At 39.2% G+C, this 24,690-nt stretch overlaps 2 protein-coding genes and 1 long non-coding RNA gene across 4 annotated transcripts; 2 read left to right on the top strand and 1 right to left on the bottom strand.

The window, feature by feature from the left end:
• Nucleotides 1–5,143: 5,143 nt before the first annotated feature.
• On the bottom strand, nt 5,144–21,385 carry LOC120449166. Of its 2 annotated transcripts, XM_039631509.2 has the most exons (4): nt 21,128–21,385; nt 14,274–14,597; nt 8,379–9,295; nt 5,144–5,503 (listed from the first exon to the last, which is right to left on the bottom strand). In XM_039631509.2, exons 2-4 carry the CDS (start codon nt 14,356–14,358, stop codon nt 5,453–5,455), a joined length of 1,053 nt encoding a protein of 350 aa, XP_039487443.1. In that variant the 5' UTR covers nt 14,359–14,597; nt 21,128–21,385; the 3' UTR covers nt 5,144–5,452. The 2 variants fall into 2 exon arrangements, with proteins under 2 accessions (XP_039487443.1, XP_039487442.1); XM_039631508.1 differs by lacking the exon at nt 5,144–5,503 and having other exon boundaries at nt 7,377–9,295.
• LOC120449167 (putative gustatory receptor 77a) lies at nt 12,348–14,245 on the top strand. Its single transcript, XM_039631510.1, is given in 3 exon segments — nt 12,348–12,384; nt 12,387–13,519; nt 13,984–14,245. Coding segments are annotated over 3 exon segments (1,332 nt in total). The 3' UTR covers nt 14,146–14,245.
• Nucleotides 21,386–21,758: 373 nt separating the features above from the next.
• Nucleotides 21,759–22,248, top strand: LOC120449061. Its single transcript, XR_005616174.1, has 2 exons — nt 21,759–21,892; nt 21,963–22,248. It is a non-coding gene; the product is annotated as an uncharacterized LOC120449061 (long non-coding RNA).
• The last annotated feature ends 2,442 nt before the right edge of the window (nt 22,249–24,690 follow it).

Here is a 24,690-nt window from a genome sequence, read left to right on the forward strand (position 1 = left end):
TTCTTTATTGCTCAAGTTCAATGGTCTTCTTCGTAATTGGCACCTAGATTTTCTGTTTTTCAGTTTTCCTGGATTCTTCTGGATTGTCCCACAAAGAGGTCACAAATGTAATAAATTTTTCAGCGGACCCGGCATATCCGCCACTCGCAGATATTTTATGGGTCGATTTCTTCAGCGCTTTTCACATTGTTTGTTAAAACTGGTAATGTTCGTCCTTTATGTTTTTATCTTCAGTGCAATTATACGAATGTTGAAAATTTAATCTCCATTAGAACCAGAAAAGCTTTGATCCTAGTGTTTGTATGTTTTAAAGACATAATTTAGCACATATTAATTATTTGATTTAATTATTAAATATGCGCCTTATTAAAAATTTATAAAAAACGTATCTAGAAATAGATACCAAATTGAATTTCTATATTCATTTATTTATCACTAATGGCTTTCGAGAAAATACTCTCCCGAGGATGGCTCATATAGAAGATTAATATCTTTTTCTCTAATTTCGCCGAGCTTAAGTTTCTCCAAAGTGCAATTTTCCCGTTCAATGCAGCAGCCGAACAATGGTGGCCTTAGAATGAAGCTCAGCTTACAGCCAGATGCAGTGGAGCAAAACAGCAAACAGACAATGGCCCAAAAAATGCGAGAGGAAACCCAATTCAAAATAATAGGCTAATAAACTTACTTAGCGTGCGCACAGCTGATTAGCCCGACCGGCTTTCCACTCTCTTATGGCAACTGCGTTGGAGATTTTCCCACCTCCACCCACCCTCCCCTTTCGGTTGGTGGTACAGGCGTCTGCTTTCCACCGCTCATCCTAAAGCCAATTTCCCGCCCTCGCACTCCAGCTGCGGCAAAATTTTATTATTGCGCTTCTGCAGCTGCCCGACAACAAAAACGTTCGCCGCGGTCGTTTGCTTAATGCGCCGCGTGCCTTTCGCCCCTGTCCGATCCGCCAGATAGCCACGGCTATAGCGTGGCTATAGCTATAGGCAAAGCTACAGCCAGGGCGATGGAGATGAGGATGGCCGTGACGATGGCCTTTCGGCGCTTATGGCTGAGAAATGCTTTCTTTATGTATTAATAGTACTTTCACTCCCTTTAGCACTCGAAAGTCGGGCTAAGGATGACAGCGTGATTGGAGCTTAATGCCCAACGCCCCTTGAAGTTTGAGTTAATGCCCGATGGCAACGACTTCATAAAGTATTAATTTAGTTTGTAATTTTGCAAATTGTCTCTTTATTGGGTAGGAAAAAGTTTAAGTTTTGTTTTGATGGCTTACATTTTTTCCTAAAAAAAGATAAATCTGTTTAAGAAGGAAAGGAATTTTGTGTCATCGTAAAAATTTTTATTTTATGGAAATATGTGTATGCTTGGTAAGAATTTGTCATTAAATCGGATTTTAAAGGAATACCTTATTGCTTTAGTGGCATTGTTATAATTATATAAACATCGGTATGTGTAAAATAAATGTTGAGTTATATGGAATTTTCATACAAATGCTGGAAACCTATTTACAAATAATGCTATTTGCTAATAACATGATTCATTCAAAGCCAAGAAGCTTTTCATTTAGTTGACAGTTCATTTAAAATCGATTTTTATCTAATTTAGAGAGCCTCTAAAAGGAGAAATACGATTTAAAGTGATTTTCAGAAAACTCACACCGACAAAAAATGTCAATAAAATGTGAATGATTTACCTAATCAAAGTGTCGTTAAAAATATTTGCATAACCAAGAGGAAAAGAATCTCGTTTTTAGCTCATAAACAATTTATGGCAGCATGACGTGTTTTATGTGCTTTTATTTTGGTTAGGCAAAAATATTGTTTTTGATCGAAATAGAAAACTATGCTAACCATGTTAGGCTAGTGAAAGAGTTTTAAATATTTTTATTTTATTGAAATAAACATAAAGCACAAATTGGTAAAGATTAAGGATTGAAAATATTAGAAAAGAAATAATAATAAATTCGTTGTTTTTAATCATAAAGTGTACTTATATTTTTCAGCTTATGATTATTGCAAGGGTATATAAGCTTCGCCTTGGAGAAGCTAGCTTTCTTTCTAGTATTTTTTACAATTAAATAAAACAATATTTCGATTGATAGATTGAAAATGAAAAGTGACGGGTACCCAATATCTTAAGTAAACTATTGTGATTGTATTGTATTTCCCATTAGATAATAAGTAACCCAACTAATGAATTTAAAATTACATGATTTTGCAATTTCAAAGTGGCCGTAAATGAAGTGCGTAGATAAATAAACATATGTTGGCGACCATCACGCTACCATCACTGGGCTCGAAGAGAACCATCGAGAAGCGAGAAACCAGTGGCGGGAAACTGAGCACCAGAGCACATTTATCCGGGAATGACTTCAGTGTTGTATCACGTAGTAAATAATTCCTTTGTGGCATTGTCTTGGTTGGCTTTGCAGCATTTGGCCGTCGTCCTTTTGTCCCCCAATCTCTTCGTGAAATCCCAGAACTCCCCGGACTGCCATCCCACGGTTGTCTAGTGGGTGTTTAGGTGCTTTGAAGGATGGGGACGCGGATGGATGGGGATTGGACTGTGTGGAAATTGGTCTAGTGGAGATTGGGGGTTGAGTCTTTTATTGTTACGTGGCAAATACAACATAAAACGAACGTGTAAATGTTATTTCTTGATTTATTTCCGCGGTGCATGCAGATGCTTACGCTAACCGATTTTAAGGTTTCCACACCCATGCCATTCCACCGCTCCGAATCCGAATTCCCCAACCAGCAAAGCATCCTCGATAGGTTACGTATACGTACGTATACGTAATGTGGCGGATTTTCATTTCGTTCCCGCCTTGTTACGTCGCGAAGCGTTGGCAAATATAAAATATTCCGCTTACCTTGCACAAATATTTATATATGGTTGGTACATAATATAACATTACTGCATGTCTCTCTTTTTATACATATGTATATATACATAGATATATATGTGTACATGTCAGTGTGTTGGTCTACGTGAAACTGTTAGCGCGTGTGTGAGTGTTTATGTTTGAGATGGCAAATTTTTTGTATGCACCCTGTAAAATGAGATCAGAAGTCATTGGGCTCGAGGGAATAGTAGAGTTGCATAACGTTGCAACTGGAACATTTTTAATTAATAAATTTTAAGTGCAATTTGTAATTAAAATAATACGTCGGGGAATACCAAATTGGTTATTTTATAGTAAATATTTTATAAACTCTAACGATATGGCTTAGAAGTAATAACATGATAGTATTTACAGTTCATTATAGTACTTGTAGTGACGAAGCGCTCCCGGGGAGTGTGTAAAGTAAAGGGAAGACTTTTGTAACTCATTAACCTTGCTTATAATATATTAATAAAATATCCATAGGGTATTCTAGCTACTCACTTGTTATTACGCCAGTGTTTGTTTCAGTATTTTGTAATTTTTGTCTCCCTTTTGTTCTTCTCGGGCTTTTGTTTTATATGTACCGCCCTTGTGTGCTGCCTCTTCGGCACAAAAGCAAACATTTTCTTGGGTGCAGGCGACTTTACATAGCCCGCTTTTTGCCCATTCCCTTTTCCCATCGTAGCCCCTTTATCTGCCCGTCTAGGCAAAAGCCCCATGGCTTATATTTACCTCTCGACTTAAGCCAAGGCGAGACGTTTGTCTCCTGGCAGCCAGATCTGTTTTCGGGTTTCGGGGTTTACTGGAGCACGGAAAGAAATATGTACAACAAAATATGAAGGGAAAATCTCCATTTATAAGGAAATATTGAAGGGTAAAGGCATAAGTACGCTGTAAGACAAGAGAAAGCTCCGAAGATGAACTTGAAATTTATTAAAATTGAAAAACAAATCCCCAGTTTTTGTATTTTACCTTTTTTTAAATTCTAATCCTTTTTGGTTGTAATTAACATTTTTTTTTCTATTTCTTCGTTATTCGGGATAGGCAAATACAGCTTTATGATCGAAAACAAAATAAGTTCATGCAATAAAATGTGAAAAATCATTGAACTTTTTTCCACTGCATAGGTTGAGCTCGTATTTAGTGTGGTTGGGTGAGGTTTTGGTTCCGTGTTTCGCCTGTTGACGCAAATTGCCAAAATTGCCTGCGGTTGTGTTTACACGGCGAATGTAACAGACAACAGACAAGTGACAGTCGCACGCACTGAATTCAAATAAAAGCCAATGCCAATGCCGTGTCTACAAGTGGCGGGAGGTGGTATGGAAAAGTGGGCGGAAAGGCGGGCGGAAGGCCATGGAACAGGCAGGACGAGTCAGCAAACGTGCGGTACATTATTTAATTTTGACATGTGCTTGGGGTTTTGTCATCTGTATGTACAGCTGGCCATGTAAATACCAATTGCCAATTCAAATTCGTGCTAATGTGCTTTTGATATATGGATTGAGGTTCTCGAACATCCGTCAGCAGCAAGCAAGTATACATACTCACACATAATCCTTATATATGTATATGCATTCAAATAGATCCCTGGCCAGACTCATTTGTGACTATCAATGGCAAGGTGTCTTTGATGATTTTATTAGCTTTCGGTTGCCTTTTTGAATAAATAAATCATTTGCATTTATGGCATCTGACAAGTCCTGCTGCTCTCTCTCTCTCTCTCTCTATCTCTCTTTCTCACTCTCTCTCTACCCATCTCTTCCTCTATTCGACTATGCGTCTCTTTCTAATGACTGCCAGTTTTGATCTGAATTGATGGCACTTCCATTAAACATGAATCCAAATCGACTGCTTTCCGTTTCCTATTCGAATGCACAATGGTTCACTTTAATGTGTACTTGCTATTAAGTTGGATTTTGGATTGCCCGGTATTTATACCCGTTTCTCGTAGAGTAAAAGGGTATACTAGATTCGTTGAAAAGTATGTAACAGGCAGAAGGAAGTGTTTCCGAAAGTTTATATATTCTTGTCTGTCCGTATGAACGTCGAGATCTCAGAAATTATAAAAACTAGAAAGTTTATATTAAGCATGCAGACTCCAGAGACATAGACGCCAATACCATTTTGTCCCGATTTGGTTTGTTTTTAATTTTATTTGACTACGAGAGTACGAAAAAGCAGTGGCAGTTTTATCAAAATAAAAGTTATATTTAAATATTGTGAACCAGCAATTAATTGACAAGTAATCATTTTTGGTTAGTCGGCAACATAAGTTTTGATAGCTAAGCACCAATTAAAGCTTTCCAGGAAACAATAGCACTTTACTGTTTGCTCGATACCGGTTATTTCTGTTAATAGTTTTTCCATTGCCCTTTGACTGCTGAAAATGTTTTCCCATTTCCTTTCAACTCTTTCTCCTGTTGGACGGCTTTGTTGTCTGCACTTTCCAATCTCCTTTCGGGTTTCCTCTGCTATCCTCCTCGCTTTTGTGTATTTTTTGTGCAATGTTTGCCAATGGCTGTTCTCGAGACATGAGTTTGATGCCTCCGATGCTTTTTAGTGTCTCTCCTCTATTAACCGATCTCTGAACAGTGGGTGAGAACCGACCTATCAGAGTTTAATTGAATATAATTGAAAAGTCCACATTAATATGAATTGAGTTTGGTTAAATTTGGGAAAGTGATTTTAGTTTCAGTTTCATTAAAACTAAATCTGTAAGTTGTACCTTTTATGAAGAAAATGATGTAAATGACATTAGTAGAAATTATTATGTGAAATTATTATGTAAATGTATTTATCATCACTGATTAAATTAACATAAACCAACGTATAGGTTATATTTTAGACTGGTACATATACCAAGGAAGTTACATTTTGTATTTTTTAGAAAGATTTCTTAGAACTAAAGGCGCAGTATCGATGGGTTAAACCAGTTCTCCTCTGGTCCTAGATTATTGCTCTGTTGAATGCTGGTGCCGAGATATAAATTTCAACAGTATACTTTTTCACCCACTTTATACTTTCTATATTTTTTTGCTTTGCGGCTCAAAAGCAAATCTGTGTCGTGGGCGCTTGTCCTTTCGTTTATCGAAGGCCCCTTAAATCCCAGATGCTTTTTGCCGCTGTTCCGGCCGAGCTTCAATAAATCTACCCTCCCATATCTTTGGGTCTTGCTTTCTTGCTTTAATAGCATCAACAACAAAATAACTCAAAGTGTCATCCAAACTCTTGAAGTCTATTGTGTTGGCCCTTTGTTATATATTCCCTCCACCCGAATCTCGTCTGCTTGTCCTTTGCCCGCTGCGTTATCCTTACAAAACGTTTGACGGCTGCAGTTGTTTGGGTCTTACACGTGTTTCCAGGGCGGCGATTGGGGCAGGGGGGCTCAAGTGGGGCGTTATTATTTAGCTTTGCTTTAGATGAATCGAACCAATATGCAATGCGCCACTATCCTCCTTCGAGTGGCATTTTTATTAGGTGTATACCTTCGTAAATCACTATGCCGCCAACGCAACTACTTACACAAATAAATGCCCAAACAAATATATTCATCAGTGTTATCTTAATTCCTATTATGTTCGTATCTGTTGGAATAATTTTTTTTTGAGCCACGGAAACTAAATGTTTAACCGATTTTCTAAAATATAATCAAAGCTAAAATATAATAAAATATAACCTTCTTTTGAATTCAAATTCCAATATCCGTTGTCAAAATCCTTTGTCAATGCTTATACAAATTGATATTAAATATTTTTCGCTACAAAAAGAATCAATTTTTTCAAAGAACTGTTTCTTTGAGTGTACGGTTAGGTATGTACGTTGTTCATGGCATTTTAGTATTTGATAAAAATCTTAGCAAAATGTATGACATGGTGGGGCTTCCATTTGCGTGAAGCGATTCGCCCACGTAACAAAAGCAAAACAGGAAGGCTCAACAAGGCGCCGCCAAAGACCCAATTCCCATGCATATTCGAATTTTTTCCAAAGGTCTATCCAGACTTCTACCCATTCTCGCAACCCCACCTTTGCGTATTTTATGTTACCCACTTCAAGTTGCCCTGGAACTTATTACATATTATAAATCATATCATGGCCTGACATTATGCTTAGCATACAATTTGCCAAGGAGCGACCTTTTGCCACTCTGTCTTCGTTCGGCTCTGAAGGTCGAATTTAAAATGAGTACAAAACTTTTGCGGCAAGTTTTTGTATACCGTATACAAATAAAGTACATTTGCGGGCTATTTGTTGAAATGATTGCCCTCTACTTTATGACAGCTAAAAAGATTTCGCGACCTTTTGCCTATATTCAATAGAAAAAGGGCCGATCTTAAATGACTGGTTAAGTTGGATAAAATGTAAATTAAACTGTGTTCTAGAGTAAAATTGTTAAAATAGAAAGTTTAGTCTCCATTACAGCCCTCTCAGTACTCCAATCATGCAATGTCCCATAAATTATGATTATAATGAACCACAATCATTTTAATTGGTTTCATCGCTTTGCATACCAATTTCGGTTTATTTTTTAACATAAATTTAAATAATGATTTTATAGTATACATTTAAGTGGCAACGTTATGACATTAGCTAAAGTAGAACCTCCTTCAGCGATTGCGATGCCTTACATTTCGTTTAGGGGCTTTCGGGTCTTGTGTTGCAATACTGTTTTACATATTTTTAAACAGCAGCATGCCTTTGTTGAAAAATTACATAGGCTAATTAGCATATATATCACATACTTCCTAAATTAGAAGCTAAAACTAATATCTAAGACGTGTCTCGAATAATTTCGAGTTTTTGCTTACTCGCTTTAAACATGATTTGGTATTATATTTCTCTTAAATCAAACTTTAAGTTTAAAAAGTTGACTTCCCATGGAAAGAGGAAGGCATACAGTATATACATACATCATTTGCGTTTGTTTAGAAATAGTAACTCTTGTTTCGTTTGTAATTTAATATTTTTGCGTAATTTCATAAGAATACTTTGATTTTGCTGCTGCTAAAGTTCGTTGCTTATATTTTCGTGTAGTTTTCATTCGATTAATTTTTTGTTTTCGTTGCAAGTGAAAAGTAAAAAGTTAAAATGAGATCAATACCAAACAAATAAAGGCAGCTGCATTAGAAAGGCTGGGTATTTGGTATTCCATATAAGCGGTTAAACTGATTATTTAAGAGTGCCCAGGCTAGGAAGTAAAGCATGCTTTCGTTTCCAACTCATCTGGTCACACTCAGAAAGCTACCAACGTGCAATTGCAAAAGGCGGAATACTTAGATCTACATTAGTTTTAAGTTTAGTAGTATTGTTAGTATTTCGAAAGGTCTCAAGCTTAGATGCTGTGGTCCAGAATGGAGACCGGATCGTAGGAACGTTTCTTGGCACGCTGCTGGTAAATATAGAAGCTCATTACCACAATCGCAATGGAGACTATAACCGAATAGGGCAGTAGCCAGTAGAAATAATAGTTGTTTTGGTTTACTACCTCTACGACTTTCGGTTGGTCAAAGGCGTTGTTGCAACTTATTGTGGTGGCCAGTGGTGCAGCTGTGGTTGAGGTTGTGCTGCTGCTACTTGTGGTGGTGCTAGTGGCTATTAGCTCAGCACTTTGCTCGGTGATAAATGGATCAGGCAGCAGCGGCGGCAATGAATCCACCTCTGGCGTCTCAGACTCATCGACATAATCTGCGTAGGATTCATCGTCTGGCTTCTCGTGCGGCATCGGCGCACACCTGGGCCAGCAAACCGGACAACAGGTGTCCTTCAGCATCACCTGCCTTTCACTGGGACAGTTGAGGTTGCCGCAAAAGGACATCGTGCACTTGGGCTCCCCCTTCTCGCACTCGCACGTCTTGCAGTTCTCCGTCCACGTTTCTCCGTCCTTGTAGAACATGCCCGAAATCTTCGACTGGCACACACCTTCGGCCCTCTCATCGCAGGACTTGTGGCATATCTTTAGTCCGGACTCGCACTTGCATCGCTGGCATTGCTTCAGCCAGTGGAAGTCCGTGTCCCGCACCACCGTGCAATTCGGCTCCGCATGGCACTCGTAGGTGCCGCAACATTCTCCGGGCGTTTGATTATTTTCCGGCACCAGTTCGACCACCACCACGTCCTCGTCTGCATCCAAAGGACAGTCCGGAATGTAACAGCTCTTGCATATGCACTTCCGGTTCAAACAGCACTGGACGTAATCCGCATCGGAGATCAGACCTCTATTGTAGGAAACCCCTTCGGCGGCTGCCGCGACTTCACCTCCGATGGGCAGCTCCACCGCATTCGATTTAATCAGGTCCACCGCAAGTAGGTTCTGGCGTATGGAACTGTCCGCAGGGCACTGCATTTCGGCATCCGGCGGGCATTTAACCGACTCACACAAATCCGGCAAGAGCTCCTGGTCAACTGTAACGAAATTATGGGTGGAGAAATTGCAGCCGTTAGTGGTGGTCAATAAAACATGAAGTCTCAGTTGCAGCTTAGGTGTACTTAAGTAGGAGTGGGCGAAATGCGTGGGCGGGTAATGGAGGTCACCTCAAGCAGTACTGTCTTATTTATGGCAAAGTGCGGTGCTTAAATTTTCCCACTAGAAAATAAAAAGGATGCTCGGTTGGTAAGCTGATTTTAAAAGTACAAAAAGGTAAGCTTTGAGCAAAGGTGTAGCTTTTGTGTCTGGGTAAACATAAATGTAAGAGAAAACTGATTCAAGCCTTGTTCAAAATATATTATATATTTTAAGTTTAGTTTTCGTTTAATATTGATTGTAGCAAAGGCGAAAGAGAAATCAAATCCTCACCCTGTCACCTCGGAGAATATTTTTCAGAAGTTCACCCACACTCTTTTTTTAACAGAGCCAACAGAACAATAAAATAAAAAACGAAATGCATTAAGGTCAACTTATCGGATCGAATGTCTATAGCCTGCCCAGCCAGGTGATTCATTGGCCGGAACTGCCGAGTATAGAAGTAATCTAGTTACTAGAAACTTATGCCAATTAAAGTTTTTCCACTTGCCATTGATTGTTAAGTCTACCTGTTTGCCTTCCATTAATTTTCTATTCTATACCTGAGACTAAACCGCCTTTTTATTCATTTTGTTCCTTCCTTAGGAGTTTTCTCCTTTCTGCGAAATGTGTTCGCTCATTGTTCAAGTTAATTTGTCATTTTCACTCGTCCATATAATGGGAATTTTCCATCTTTCTCTTTCTGTTCCGTGCCCTTTGACTTTTTGGTCCTCGGATTTTCCCTTTTCCGGGTAAACAATCAAGTTCTGGTCGGGACAAAAGTAAATATCTGGCTGGAAAAATCTACTTGATTTTAAACACAAGAACCTCCGCAGCCTGTCGAATATTAAAAACTAAACTTTTTCGGTTTTTCTTCGGGTCCTGCACTTTGATGTCGGGGGAGCAGAATGCTTTTGGGCTGGGGATTGTTTGGTGGGTCGGTGGACTTTTGGTGGGTCTACGGCGACTGCTTTCAAGGAGCTCAACAAACTTCTTACACTTTATTTAATTAAAGTTTTACTTGTTCGTTGTTTTTCGCATTTGTTCGCTGACGCTGTCGTGTTATCAGTGGAACAGCTGGGACAGTTGTCAGCCGCCCTCGTATCCGCCGTTCGACTTTGAAGTTTGGCGGCGGGAGGTTAGATTTCAACGAGGCATGTCCAAAAAATGGAAATAATTTAAAGCTGCTCATCTTGATTTCGTTAGAATATGTGCAAATTCTCGGGATTAGGCGGGTTTTGTGCTCTGTTTTGGGTTCGCTCTTAATTGTTTCCGTATTCAGTATGGTCAGAATGCTTAAGTTAATATGTTTAATTTTCGAAACCTACTATCTTGATATAATTTATCATTTATTTAAATAATGTTTATTACATTTTTAACAAAAAACTCCAAATTGTATAGCCTTTTCCAGAACCAGAACGGATTTTACTTTGACTAACTTAAATTCTCTTGTTTTCTCAGGAATCTTAAATACTCTTTCCTTTTCGGCAGCCATAATGAATGAAAACAAAAAGCTTGTGTCATATGTAATAAGTGAAACTATTTGTGCATGTGCTATAAAATATATGTAGTAAAGGCTTGAATCGCAGGTATACCTATTTGCCTGTTGTAGAGAACCGAAAAAATGTGAATGAATTAGCTGTCAGACGAGGACATTGCACAGCAATTTGCAGCGAGCTGCGGAGCAAACTGTCAGACTAGCCGGCCACCTAACCTAGATAAAAACCAAACCGCACACTTGGCTGCCTATTCAGATAAAGTCGGAGCAGGCGACAGAGCCAGAACCAGAAGCTATAGAATCTGGAACCAGGGTTACAGCCATGTACAAGATCCGAGCAGGAGGACAAAAGCGCACACAGGCGTGTACATACATGGATGGATATTTTTCTATATATTTTCCCCTCCACTATTGCAGCCACTTTGGGTCTTCGGTGAGAAACTTATAAACAGCCGTGGAAAGTTTTCATAAAAGATGGAAGTACAAAAACACACTCGCACACTCACACACTCTCACATATAGACACTCGAGTGTTTTGCATTTTATGTAGCATGAATGCAAAAAGAAGGGGAAAAAACAGCCAAGAGGGGGAAAAACTCTTTAAAAGCGAAAAACTTTTTTAATAATCCAGCGACAGCGTCCTGACTTTGTGGCCTGCAGATACAGATACAAATACAAAGATACGAGATCTTCAGTTGACAGGGAGAGAGAGGGATAAAGAGAGACTGGGCCAACTGTTTCAGGAATTTAAATTGTTAGCTTTATCTGCGTTCGGCACTGATTGCAAATCCAGTTTAACCCCATTTACAGGTGAGAACCGGCAGATGGAAGGTGCAAACACATGAAGCCACTTGAAAATGGAGTGATTCCGAAGGCAGGCATCTGTGAGATACATTCTGCATTCATCCATCGGTGGAAAGTGAGCCACAGACCATAAACTCTCAGATTTAGCCTAATTTCCATCCTAGTATTCCAATGTGAATTTCCCCTGTCTTGTTGGCCAATCAGCCATCCACCCATCCATCCATGCATCCATGCATCCATGTATCGGCGAAACCCTTTTGTTGTGGCACTATTGGGCTGCTCACTGAGTGTGTTATCTGGACAGATTATCTGGCTGAGTGAACGCCTTGGCTAAACGAAATTCAATCAGGCTAATAGCTGGCGTAACCACACTCGGAAATAAATTGTTCATAAATCGGATCATGACCTTAACATTAGACTTCATGATTTTGCGAAAATTTGCAAGAAGCTTCTGTGATGGAATGCGAGAGCTAAGCTAAAACCAAGATGCAATATTTTTGTCTTTAATATTTGTATATATTACAAAATTTAGCGAAGAAAGCTTCAATACAAACTTCAATTTGCAAAAATAAAAAGAGCGTTCTTAAATATTTAAATGACTCCTGATATGACAAACAATTTCTCCGAGTGCAGCCCGTGGCTGTGATTCGATTATGCCACTGCCTTTGGGTAACCCACTAGCACTAGCAGTTTCATTCGAGTCACAGCGATGCCGCGTTGGCTTCTACTCCTGGGCATGTCGGCCCTGGGTATACTGTACAGTCTGACCAGGGTGTTTGGCCTAATGGCCACCGCCAATTGGAGTCCGCGGGGCATTAAGAGGGTCAGACAGAGCCTCTATCTTCGCATCCACGGCTGGGTGATGCTGATCTTTGTGGGCTGTTTTTCACCCATTGCCTTTTGGTGCGTTTTCGAAAGGATGGCCTTTCTGCGCCAAAACCGAATTCTACTATTGATTGGCTTTAATCGATATGTCCTGCTTCTGGTCTGCGCTTTCATGACTCTGTGGATACACTGCTCCAAGCAGTCGGAGATTATTGGGTGTCTCAATCGATTGCTGAAGTGTCGAAGGCAGTTAAGGAGACTGATGCACACTCGGGAACTGAAGGATTCCATCGATTGTCTGGCCACCAGGGGACACCTGCTGGAAGTGGTGGTGCTACTCTGTTCCTATTTGTTCGCCTTGGCTCAGCCCATTCAGATACTCAAGGATGATCCGGAAGTGCCAAGGAACTTCTTGTACGCCTGCAGTTTGGTTTTCATAACCGTATGCCAGGTCATCCTGCAGCTATCCCTGGGGATGTACACATTAGCGCTACTTTTTCTGGGTCACCTCGTTCGACACTCCAATCTGCTGCTGGCCAGAATTCTGGTGGATGCCGAGCATATTTTTGAAAGTTCCCAGAGTGCCGGATTTTGGCTCAACCGGCAGGAGCTGTACAAAGGCCAACAAAAGTGGTTGGCCCTCGAGTTGTGGAGACTACTTCATGTGCATCAGCAATTGCTGAAGCTTCATCGGTCCATATGCTCATTGTGCGCAGTTCAGGCCGTCTGCTTTTTGGGATATGTGCCCTTGGAGTGTACGATTCACCTGTTCTTCACATACTTCATGAAGTATAGCAAGTTTATACTGAGAAAATATGGAAGATCTTTTCCGTTAAACTACTACGCCATCGTCTTTTTGTTGGGGCTCTTCACCAATCTTTTGCTGGTAATTTTACCCACATTCTACTCAGAGAGAAGATTTAACTGTACCAGGGAAATCCTTAAACGCGGAGGACTGGCCTTTCCATCCAGAAGCACTGTGACGCAACTCAGGCACACTGTAAGTTGAACTACACGAACTATGTATATCGGCTAATGTTGCAACAAATTGTCGTTATTATATGCTAATAGTTGAATGAATACGAGTATCTTTTTTCTTTCAATTTAATAAGTGCCATTTATATTCAGCAGGTGTTGATTGTATATCGCACATCATAAAATAGTTATCGAAAGTGATTGGAATACTAAAATAATTCCGACGGTGATCAAAACAAGCATAATGCTAAAAAATCTTCAAAGAGAAATACCGACGTTGGGTCCATAAGCGTTTTGTTTTGTATACTCATTAATTTTAATGAATATATAGTAAGGTTGATATTTCTAATAATTTCACCACTCATTGTCATAGAAAGTTAATAGAAATTATAGTTATAGTAGGTCAAGCGTAGTATATGATAAGCGGCTTGTGTGCAAGTCAAATTTTTATCTTTAGCCAGTCTTTAATTAATGTATCTTATTCCCCAGATGCACTTCTACGGCCTGTATCTGAAGAATGTGGAGCATATATTTGCCGTCAGCGCCTGTGGACTGTTTAAGCTGAACAATGCGTTACTCTTTTGCATCGTGGGTGCGATACTAGAATACCTCATGATACTGATACAGTTTGATAAAGTCCTAAACCAATAGCTGACAAACTCCCCAGACAATGGCCATAAATAAACATAAATTAAATTGTTCCCTTGTTAAGGATGGGTAAATATATGTATATGTAGTAATAGCAAACGGAATCCCATGGAAGGGGCGACTTTACTTACGTGTCGTTGCACTGGAAACAAATATTAGCACATATATTATTAGCATCTGGTGCAAGCACCTCCTTGGCGCATTCAAGTATGGCATATTCGCGCTATTTGCTTTTCAGTGGGCTGTTGGGTGGTGTCACTCGGTGGGCGGTTGGTGGTGGGTGGTGGGTGGTGGGCGATGGGTGGGGAGTGCCGACAGCAGCTGATGACAATCGATATGACCTTGCCTGGTCGCCGCGAATTGTTTGCGAATTTCTGGCCAGCTATCAAATCATATAAATGTCTCGTTATAATTTGCGAAAATCAAAATCAATTGGCATCTTCTCGGCAATTTGACTGAAAAGAGAATACAACGGAAAATTGGAGTACACTGTCGTATGCAGAAATATTTGTTGTGCCTTGCATATTATTATTACTTATTTTACTTATTATTATTATTATTACCTAATTTACCAATATTAAGTCTTAGCTGACTTTATTAAATATATACATATATGTATATGCATGCAAATATTATTATTAAGATCAGTTAAATTGCTCGATTTTGAAAATCTTCGAATAATAGTCCCCTCAAAAACAAAAATTGTACTTAATACGTTCTTAATAGTACAAAGACTAAGCAATCGGAATGCCATTATAAATCGTGTTCCCATTTTACAAATTTGATTCCTTCGCTGCAACTGCTCTACAGATTTCTAACTTAATTGCATTCGGAGGGGAATAAAAGCAGGGCAGAAAGGCAGTAAACACTCGAAGCGTTAATAAGAAGGTGCCTTTAGAGTCTACAGCAAAATGCTCTCTCATTCTTTCGGGGTTTCGGATTGGCTTTGGTTTGGTTTGCTTTGGTTTGCCGGTTCGTCACTGCTAAAAATAGCAACCTTTTTTTTGGCTCTGCGAGTAGTTTTAATGACCAAGTGCCAGTCTCTCAGTTTTGGGACGTATGGGTGTGTGCGGGGTATCAGCGAGGGTCGGGATCACAATTTCCCCGGCAACTGAAAATGTTTGTGCGTGTTTTCTGGCTTTGCTGAATGGGCCCGCCACTGAAAAGGCACTGATAAAGGCACACAGCCCCACATTGTCGAGGAGGGGGAAATGGGAAATGGGGGTCGGTCACTGTTGGCTTGTCCCAGGTCCATAAAAGACCTGTCCAGGTCCGCCTACGTGTCCAAATCGAACAAATTTTGCATGTGCTCACTGAGCAAAAATAATTATACGTTTATTGCCTCTACACATCACACTTGCAGTAGACCTTAAGTAAAGGAATTTGGAATTTAAAAAGGTATGACATAGTTAGGGAACCGAATTATGGTAGTGGTTGTTTTGACATTTCAGTTAAACCAAAATCCACTACGTTTTCTTTAACAATTGTTACAAAAACATTGTTATACTGGCATTTATTATGGTAATCATAAAATATTTGATAGATATTTAAAAAGAACCGCCGCATTTTCTTACAGTGCTATATTGGTATTGAATGCCCGACGATGATTTGCTTTTCATATCCATACAATCAAATTCTAAACGTATCCATCCAGTCTCCTTTAAACGAGGCTGAAGATTTATAAGATACGAGCTGTGTGCCCAATTCGCAGAAGCTCCGTTTAATTTCTGGGGAAACTGAACTTCCTTTCATCGAACTTCCGATGGGTGAAAACAGCAGCTTGTCGTCAGAGCAAATGTGCAAATGAGAGCCTTTCGGCTTTATCTTATCAGTTGCACAATTTGCATTACTCACAACCGGGGCAGGTGGACAAAATTCGAGGAAAAAGCCTTAATTGCGGTGTTGTTTTCCACTTGGCCGATAAAACCGAGATGCCAGTTCAATTCCTGTTGCAAGTATGTATGTACATGCAAGCATACATATGTAAGTGAATATCTCCCGAGTAAGTTCGTCTACAAGTCCACTGCTGATTACATATCGAACTGCGATATATATGTATATGTATGTATGTACATGTGAAAACAGAGTGCTAGCGACCATAGAAATTTCTGGGAATTTGTTTGCTTTGGACGAGCTTCATACGAACGAGAGTACGAGTATTGCAGGTTCAGTAACCTGCGAAGTGTGCTGACGCTCCAAAGAGAGTTCCCCATAAACATCATCTATTTGGCTAAGCGGAGCCATAAACAATTCCAGATTAATGAACCCACAAAAAATGAAATATATAAGGAAAATCGAGCGAACAAGTAGCCCGAAAATTGGATATGTATATAAATGGCAACCGAACTGAATGGGATATTCCGAGAAGTTGGCCCGACAACAATCAGCTCAGATATTGTTTGAGTCTAGAGGAATTTTAATTATCGTCTCGTTGGCTTTACCAAACAGATCTTATCTTATATGGGTCGTATTTTGTCGGATCTTTTAATCTCAGCTTCCTGTTGTCACTTCTTTTCTTTTTTACGCTCTCGCCTCCAGACTTTCATTTTTGGGTAGAACTTTCCCTGCATCAATATTACAAAATATTACATTATCACCTCGAAATTTGTTGAAGCTGGGAGTGCATCAATACATTGGGCCCCTAGGTAACTAGTGTACCAAAGCTACATGAGTTGAAATATTCACTGAATTGGTTGGATTAATGTACATATTTTCCTGAGAAATATTTACTTCATTGGTTGGATAAATGTACATACTTTCCTGAGAAAAATTATATCTTCCTCCCTAAATCGAATATTTAAACAGGAATTGCCTAGTACACTGTTCCATTTTGAACGACCAAATCTAGAATGTTTAGAAACCAAAGACCTTTTAAATTTGAAATTTACTTTAGAGAGGAGTGCTTACATCTAGACTCGTTTAACTGTACGATCACCTTCGGGCATTCTTCTGAGCTTATATCTTGTACAGCTTATATAGCAGTATTTGACTCTATGTATCTGTATCTTGCGCTTTGTGCGGTAATCGCATATTTGTGTAGATGACTAAACTGTGATAGCAGCTAAGTAACTTTTTCCCGCATAAAGTCAAGGGGTCTGAAAAGTGGGAGGTTGTTGGCTGAATGGTTGATTGTGAGTTGGCAACGGCAAATGAAGTATGAAACGCTGACGAATGGCAACTACCAGTTCCTTTTGTACTCGATTCTGCATAGTTCATCATCTTTTTACCTCGAACGCTAGTTAAGCTTTATTATTGCCATAAATTTCACTTGAATGCGAAATCTGATGCATCTATCCGATGCTTCCAGTTCGGCTTTAGCTTTGGCTTTGGCTCTAGCTTTAGCTTTTTCTTTTCAGCTGTTTATCTTGCAGCGGCAAGGCAACACATGCAAAACCCGACGGGCTCTGTGTGCATAAATACTTGCGAGCACACACATCTGCCTTGGTATTTGCTCGTGTTCGCGTACAATAATTTCACGTTCAACAACTTTTGGCTTTTTGATGAGCCAGCAGCAACAACATCGGCAACAACAGCAACAAAAGCAGCAGCGGCAACAGCAGCATCGGCAGCCCGCACTTGAAAGGTACGTTTTGTGGAGGGGATACTGCAGGACGGGGCGGGGCTGTGCGAAGGGGAGCGATTACAATGGGTACTATGGGGCACAGAGAGGGGTTTTGGGGGCTAAGAGCGAACCTCATGTGCGGGCAGTTTGGCTCTTTCTGTTGCCATAGCCACCGCTACTGCCATAAAGCTCCTCACCTCTTCCGGCGCATTGCAACTCGGAGCTGGCTGGTGAAACTTTAAGCGAAAAGTACACAGCTCGAAAAGTTATCAAAACTCAGGCCAGTTTATCTATATCTTATCTGTTAGATAAAAAATAAAAGTATTTCACACCAAAGAAGCCCAAGAAGCTAGCCATTTCAAGACTGAAATATGTAAAGCATTAAAAGTATGCCCGTTCCCCAATTTTAGCTCCTTTAATCTAACAATTTTAGTCATAGACCTGAATTAATTTGCAAGGTGCTTATTACAGCATCTTGTTGTGGTTCGTTAAGTGAAAATTGTAAAAGAAGGTTGATTGTAGATTTAACGTAATATAATCTAAGCAATTTGCTGTTCGTTGTATTTAAACAGCCCCTATCTAAAATCATAACATCACGTAAAATACATGGTGGTGAAACTAAAACACAATTATATATTTGATTTAATCAATGTTCAGTACAACAGTACAATTTGTATCTACTGCCAATTTATGATTACAAATATTAGTTTGCACTTGTGAGATCGTAAATGGTCAATTAAAATGTTGATAGCGATGGCGTCAAGTGATGATGCGTAATGCTAAACAAATCAGCTTTCTGCTGTGGAATTTAGTGGGAAATTTATAGATTTTACGTCACAGTCTCATCTTGAGTCAAATACGTCGTTACGGACCATATGAAAAATATTAAATGAATTTAATTACATGTAGGAATTTCGCTCGAATCATAAAAGTAAGGTTGGTTTTTTTCCATTTTTCCCGGTGCAATAAAATTAAAAATACGTATTATGGGATTATTATGCTTATACGTATTTAATGCTTCATTTGAGGTTCGTTTGCTTATGTTAAATTCCGTCGCTGTATTGTAAATAAGGTAAAAGACAAGACAAAAATATTTAACATCATCTTGTTAAATGGTAATAAATTAGTTCACATTTTCTATCAAATCTCGAGTAGCTTATACATAGTAATATGTTTACTTTGGTGTATCAAAACTATATGATTTTTGGAAGTTCACGGATTCCCTTCTACAGAATGTAAACAAAGTATTCTTCAAATTTGCATTCGACTTCGCAGCGGTGACAGAAGCACAAAATTTTTTTTGATGTATCGGCTGATGTATGGCGCTCAATTGACGCCACACGGTATCGGATTTCATCGCAGTGTAGTCCGCCTGGTTGAAGTCGTCGTCTCGTCTCGATTCACGACGGTTTTGTTATGCTTTTGGTCGCTTTTGCCTCGCTCTGACCTCTGAGTTTGCTCGATGCCGATGCCGATGCCGTTCGCTTTTTGCCCAGAATACTCTTTCGAGGTGGAGTCTGTAAAGTTTTCCACGGCAATTGGCATTGCCCATCCATTGCTGAACTTCCATTTGCATTTCGCTTGGCTGCTAAAGGGAATCGCTTTGAACCGCAACTGGTGCGCCATTGGGCTTTCATTAAGCCCTTCACAAGCTTAAGGATTGAAAAGATGGAGTGCAGTGGAGGAGTTAATAAAGAGAGCAATATTTGGCATTGCCTTGAAGTTACCTTCACAGTAAAACTGCTGTTCTACATTGAAACTGAAGTAGATTTACATAGATCCAACCTTTTTAATATTTAATCAATGGATAATTCTGGTACTTTTTCATACATTTTTTAATTCTTTTCTGCTTAATAAAATCCATGTCATTTGTTCTTCTTCAACTTCTTCTAGAGTATATAAAATTCGGCTACATCTCAAAGGCTGGTTCCCCTATTCCGGACTCTCTTTATTTACTCTAGTTTCTTATTTTGCGACGTTGCTTATTTGTTTTAGGTTTAGGTTTTTTATTTCGGGGAACCGCAGAATTGTAAAACAGTTATTTTTAACGTAGTTGTAAACATAAATAAGTTTGCATGATTGTGTAATAAGCAGAGCATTAAAACCTATCAAAATTTGAGCTCATTTTTTATGCACCCTTTAAATTGTATATTTGATTAATTTATTCTGAAGATATAAATTTGATGCAGTTTGGTACATTTTTTGGGAAGATAACGCTAAGGCATGCCTTGAAAATGTGAAATATGGGATAATAACTCTTGTCGAGCAGATCTTAAAGCATTTTCCCCAGGGCATTGGAACTTCGACTCCGTCACGTAAGCACTTCCCTCCGGCTTTTATTTATTTGCTCTGGTTTTCATACACTCGGATTCGGCGTTGCTTTTTCGCTTTCGGCTCTTTAAAGCTTGGCCGGCTTCTTTCTTTCTTTTTTTTTTTTTGTTTTATTTGTATTTTTTGCTGCGAGTAGTTGGCTGCCAAGCTTAAATAAGTCTTTAATGGACTGTGCGTGTCGCAGGGCGGGGGGAATTGAATAGTATAGGTACTGGCATGACATGATATGGCTAATGAAATCAAATTGTTTGATCATTGCGATAAATTCCCTACCAACTCTGCCTAATTTCTGTCCATTTACGCACGCGGCTTTGCGCTTTTAACCTTGATTTCTCAGTGTAAACAAAAAGTGAAAAAATCGGAAAAAATACAACAAAATTAAATACAAATAAAAACGCGACCCAGCGCAACCGAGTGACAGCCAGCGAGTGGGAGTGAGACACATGATAAACGATGCCGAGATACAAAGATACATCCATCGAGCATAGAGTAATACGAAAAGCTTTCAGCATTTGACGATCTGTCAGTCGCGCCGACTATTTGTCCCTGTGTATTCTACTCATCTGGTGTTTGCCGTTTTCATCTGTTTTCGCTATCGGGCTTTTTATTAAGTTACCTATTTATAATTTGTTTATTATTTAGCAAATGCGTGCGAATAATGTTTAAATATACCCTTGCGCAGGAGCATCTGGAAATTGCTTAGGAGCCAAAATCCGAAAAGAAATTGGAAAAAAAAAGCGTACGCCAAATCCATAAATATTTTATAAATGACGTTATTGTACAGTTTTCCCCTGGTTATATTATTAGCTATGCTATCTTATCTATGTACGCTCAACGTGTCCCAATGTGCGTGTCGGTGTTTGTTTGTATAGCCATATTGGGTGTTTGTATGGGCCAACAACGCTACCGTCATTACCCTTCTACTTCTATGCTGGCTTATATAATCGGTATAGTCAACGGCGGTATGAAAAAATTATAAAGAAGGTAATGCGAACAGAATGAGGGGAGCGAAAAATTCAACCTTGTCGCAGATTTCCCCAGTGCCTTTATTATATAGATTATGTACAATCTGCGGAATGCGCTTCTACACACCTGCCACGTAAAATTCGTGTTTTTTTCTTGTCACTCGAGCATAAATTCTGCTTGCTCACATGGTTTGCTCTTAGTTATTCGCACTACACTTGTTTTGTATTTATTTTCTATTTTTCTGGCGTTTATTGGGCTCGGTTAGCTTTAGTTTTTTTCTTTTTTTTTTTTAGCACGGTTTCTGTTCACTTCACAAAACGAAAATTAATTGTGGGTGCATGAATTTCGAGTTTTTGTTGCTTATGAGGCTTTCGCGATCACTGCTGAAATTCAACTGAGTTTCCAAGCTCGATCCACAAAAACTTTATAGCTTGTGGGGAGCGTTTGGGGTTTTGGGGGAGAGAATGGAGCGTTATTTCACGATCGGGAGAAAAAGCTCACTCTCTTTTGGCCCGCATTCTTCGCAGCCATGCATTAAATCTTATTTTTTGTTGATCTTTGGCCGGCAGCCGGCTTCTACATTCTACATTCTACCACTCTTCTCTTCTACTCTTCGCTATTTGCTCTTCAAGTCTTCTTACGCTCTTCTCTACGTCTTCTCTGCAATCTACAATTGTCTCCGTTCTGGAAGCTTTCCCTCTCTCAAAGCTGTTTGATTGGAAGCAAAAAGCATAGATCAACGTCAAAAAACAACAGGTCGTAAATTTTCAGAGCAAGTGAGCAGATGGAATTTCGGCGAGTGCATCACGTGCGAAAACTCCCGTATACGCAAATTCGCAAAAACTGCAGCGGCGATCGATCACACGCATATTAATTGGGGTGGGGATATGGGTTCGTAGCTGGGAAACTGAAGAATCTGGCGAAGAGCGTAAAGATCGTTGCCTTCATTCCGCTTTTTCAGGCCAAGGCGTGTGCGCCATGCAAAATGTTAAATGTGAAGTGCTAAATGCGAAATGCAAAATGCAAAATGCGAAATGGAATATCATGACAACACCCGCTCACGCCCATCGAATCAGCAGAGCTGCGGATTAATGTAACATGCAAAAAATGCCGCAATTTATTTACATTTACCAGCACTTGAGAAAATGGTTTCATTCGGTATAATAATAATATATGTATAACAGATAATAATAAAAAAAATCCTTTTTAAATTCTTTAATAAAACCTGATGTGCTGAGATATATTTACATTCTGATATCTATCATTTAAATATATTCGATTGTTTGGCATTTTTTTTAGTGTAAGGCTTTCGACTGCAGAGATCTTCGCTTGCATTTATTCGGCAGTCGGTATAATCCGCTTGTACTTGCAGATTGTTCAGGTGACTAATTGCTAAGTGAGCGGCGCGTTGGCGAATGAGTAATTTTACGATTCGCATTCGTAGGTTGGTTTCTGGTAAGCTACAACAATGTCAAGGGAATACTGCTTCTGAAATGATTGGATTTGCATATTAACAGATCTGGCATAAATGTATTGATTCGATCTGGCTGGAACTTATTTGAGTTGGGGGAATGCGGAATTTGGATGTTATTAAGTGGCTTATTCAAGTCGAAATGTTTACGTCTGATATCGGTTACCTTTTGTTTTTCATTCAAGATAATTTGTTTAAAATTGGGATCGGGAAAAATTTTATAGGAGAATGTATCAGTATAATATTGAGGTGCCTTAAATTTCGTCATTATCATTAACAGGTTAAAACATTTCATGCTGACCCCAAAACATTTAACATATACCTAATTACCCTGCCATTAATTTGATGACACTATATCACAACTTAAATTGATCTGAAATAAACGATCAAATATCTTCATACCTGCTTTTTTTACCCGTTACTCTTAAAGTAAGTAAAGGGTATATAAGATACGTTGAAAAGTATGTAACTAATAGAAGAAAGCGATGTAAATTTTGATCGATGATGAGTTCAAATGAGTTTTTGTTTGTGTGTGGCATTATTTATTTACCAAAAAAGTAAATTCATAAACTTATTTGTTTTAAATATGACAAATATTTATTATTTTTTTAATTAATTTAATGTGCTATAATTTCCACAGATAGTAGAAGTTCCAAGTACTAACTCACATTGACCCTTCTATTTTCTTTCGCTTAAAGAAAGTTAACGAAGCCAGAGAAGAAATCGGACACTTTTCTTTATTTCGACGCCATTAGATTTTCTCTGACATTGCAGCGAGTGCGGGTATATTTTACTTAAGTTTGTCGCTTCCCTGCTGCTTTGCCGCATTTCCACTCCTTGTGGCCGTTTTCATGGTCAGTTAGCCAGAGTGTTGTTGTCGCATAAACTGCCAGCAGATAACAGCAGAAAGGCAGGCAAAATCCGTATAATGAAATAAAAATACATAGCTAAATAAAGAGGACAGCGGACGGAATCAAAATGAACAGCCACGGCAATAGCAGCAAAAACACGGAGACAACCACATTGATTTCACTTTAACGAGCTTGTAATGTCTTTGAGCCGGCTCAACGGCAAAAGTATATAAAAAGCGTTATGTATACGACATGTGGGCCACGCAGAAAGCACGCAGTTGGCGTGGTACTGCTGCTGTTGGTGTTGTGTATTCCGCTGGATGAAAACTTTTGCCGTCACATCCTAATAGGATAATAACGAGCCAAGGCTGGGCGAAAGTTGTTGCGCCTTGCAGCCCGAAAACTCCCAAAAATAAAATACGAGGCAACAATAAACGATGATAAGGGGCTAAAGAACGTGTCGGCTTCTGTCGCCAACGCCTCAGAATCATTCTAAAGCACAGTTTCTAGCCGCAGTTAGGACTTGGTCCTGTTTCAAACTTCGGGGATTCGGAATGACACTGCAAGAAAATACTAAGGCAAACTTGATTTGAATTAAACATTGAAATCAGGCTAAGTAGTGTAAGTTACCGGGCTCAATCGAGTCTCTTAAGTTATTTCTGTTCCAACACTTTGGATTCCAAATAATGATATCCATAGCCATATAATGATAGACAAATGATATTTTAAATAACGACACCGTCCAAGAAAGCGCTCAGGCAAAAACACCCAATTTACTCTCTTTTCCAAAAAAACTTACAGTCCAATGTCGAAATGAGATGCCTAAATGAGTAAGACTAAAAATATTTGGCAGATTAATATAGACTGCTTTACATAATGTACATTTTTATAAATAATATAAAATTCATATTTTCGCTGAGCGTTATTGTGCAAGAGATAAACAATTCATATTTTCGTTGAGCAGTATTGTGGAGGAGATAAACGAGCTCTTTTTTGCGGCATGGAAAGAATTTGTTGAAGATAGATTTTTTCTTAGTGCCAAGTCCAAGTTAACTGGGATCCATTTAGCCGACTGTTTTTGCTAAATCGGCCCGCAGGAAGCGCTGATAAGAACCAACGACTTGTGGTAGTGAGGGGCATATAATGATGTGCATCCCCTACAATTCAACCCCATTGACTTGGCCTTTCCCAACCCAAAGTTATCTTTTTGGGATCCTACAGGATGTTTAAGAAGGAGGCGTGGCAGTTTCGGTGTTGTGTGGAGCTGGTGTAGCTGCCAAATGATAATTTATGGGCGGAACTCTATGAAACTTCGAGGTGTCAAGAAATCTGTTAGTAAAGTCTCAGTTTTTTCATCAGAAGGAGCT

This window comes from Drosophila santomea, chromosome 3L, assembly GCF_016746245.2.
Source record: "Drosophila santomea strain STO CAGO 1482 chromosome 3L, Prin_Dsan_1.1, whole genome shotgun sequence".
Lineage (NCBI taxonomy): Eukaryota > Metazoa > Arthropoda > Insecta > Diptera > Drosophilidae > Drosophila > Drosophila santomea.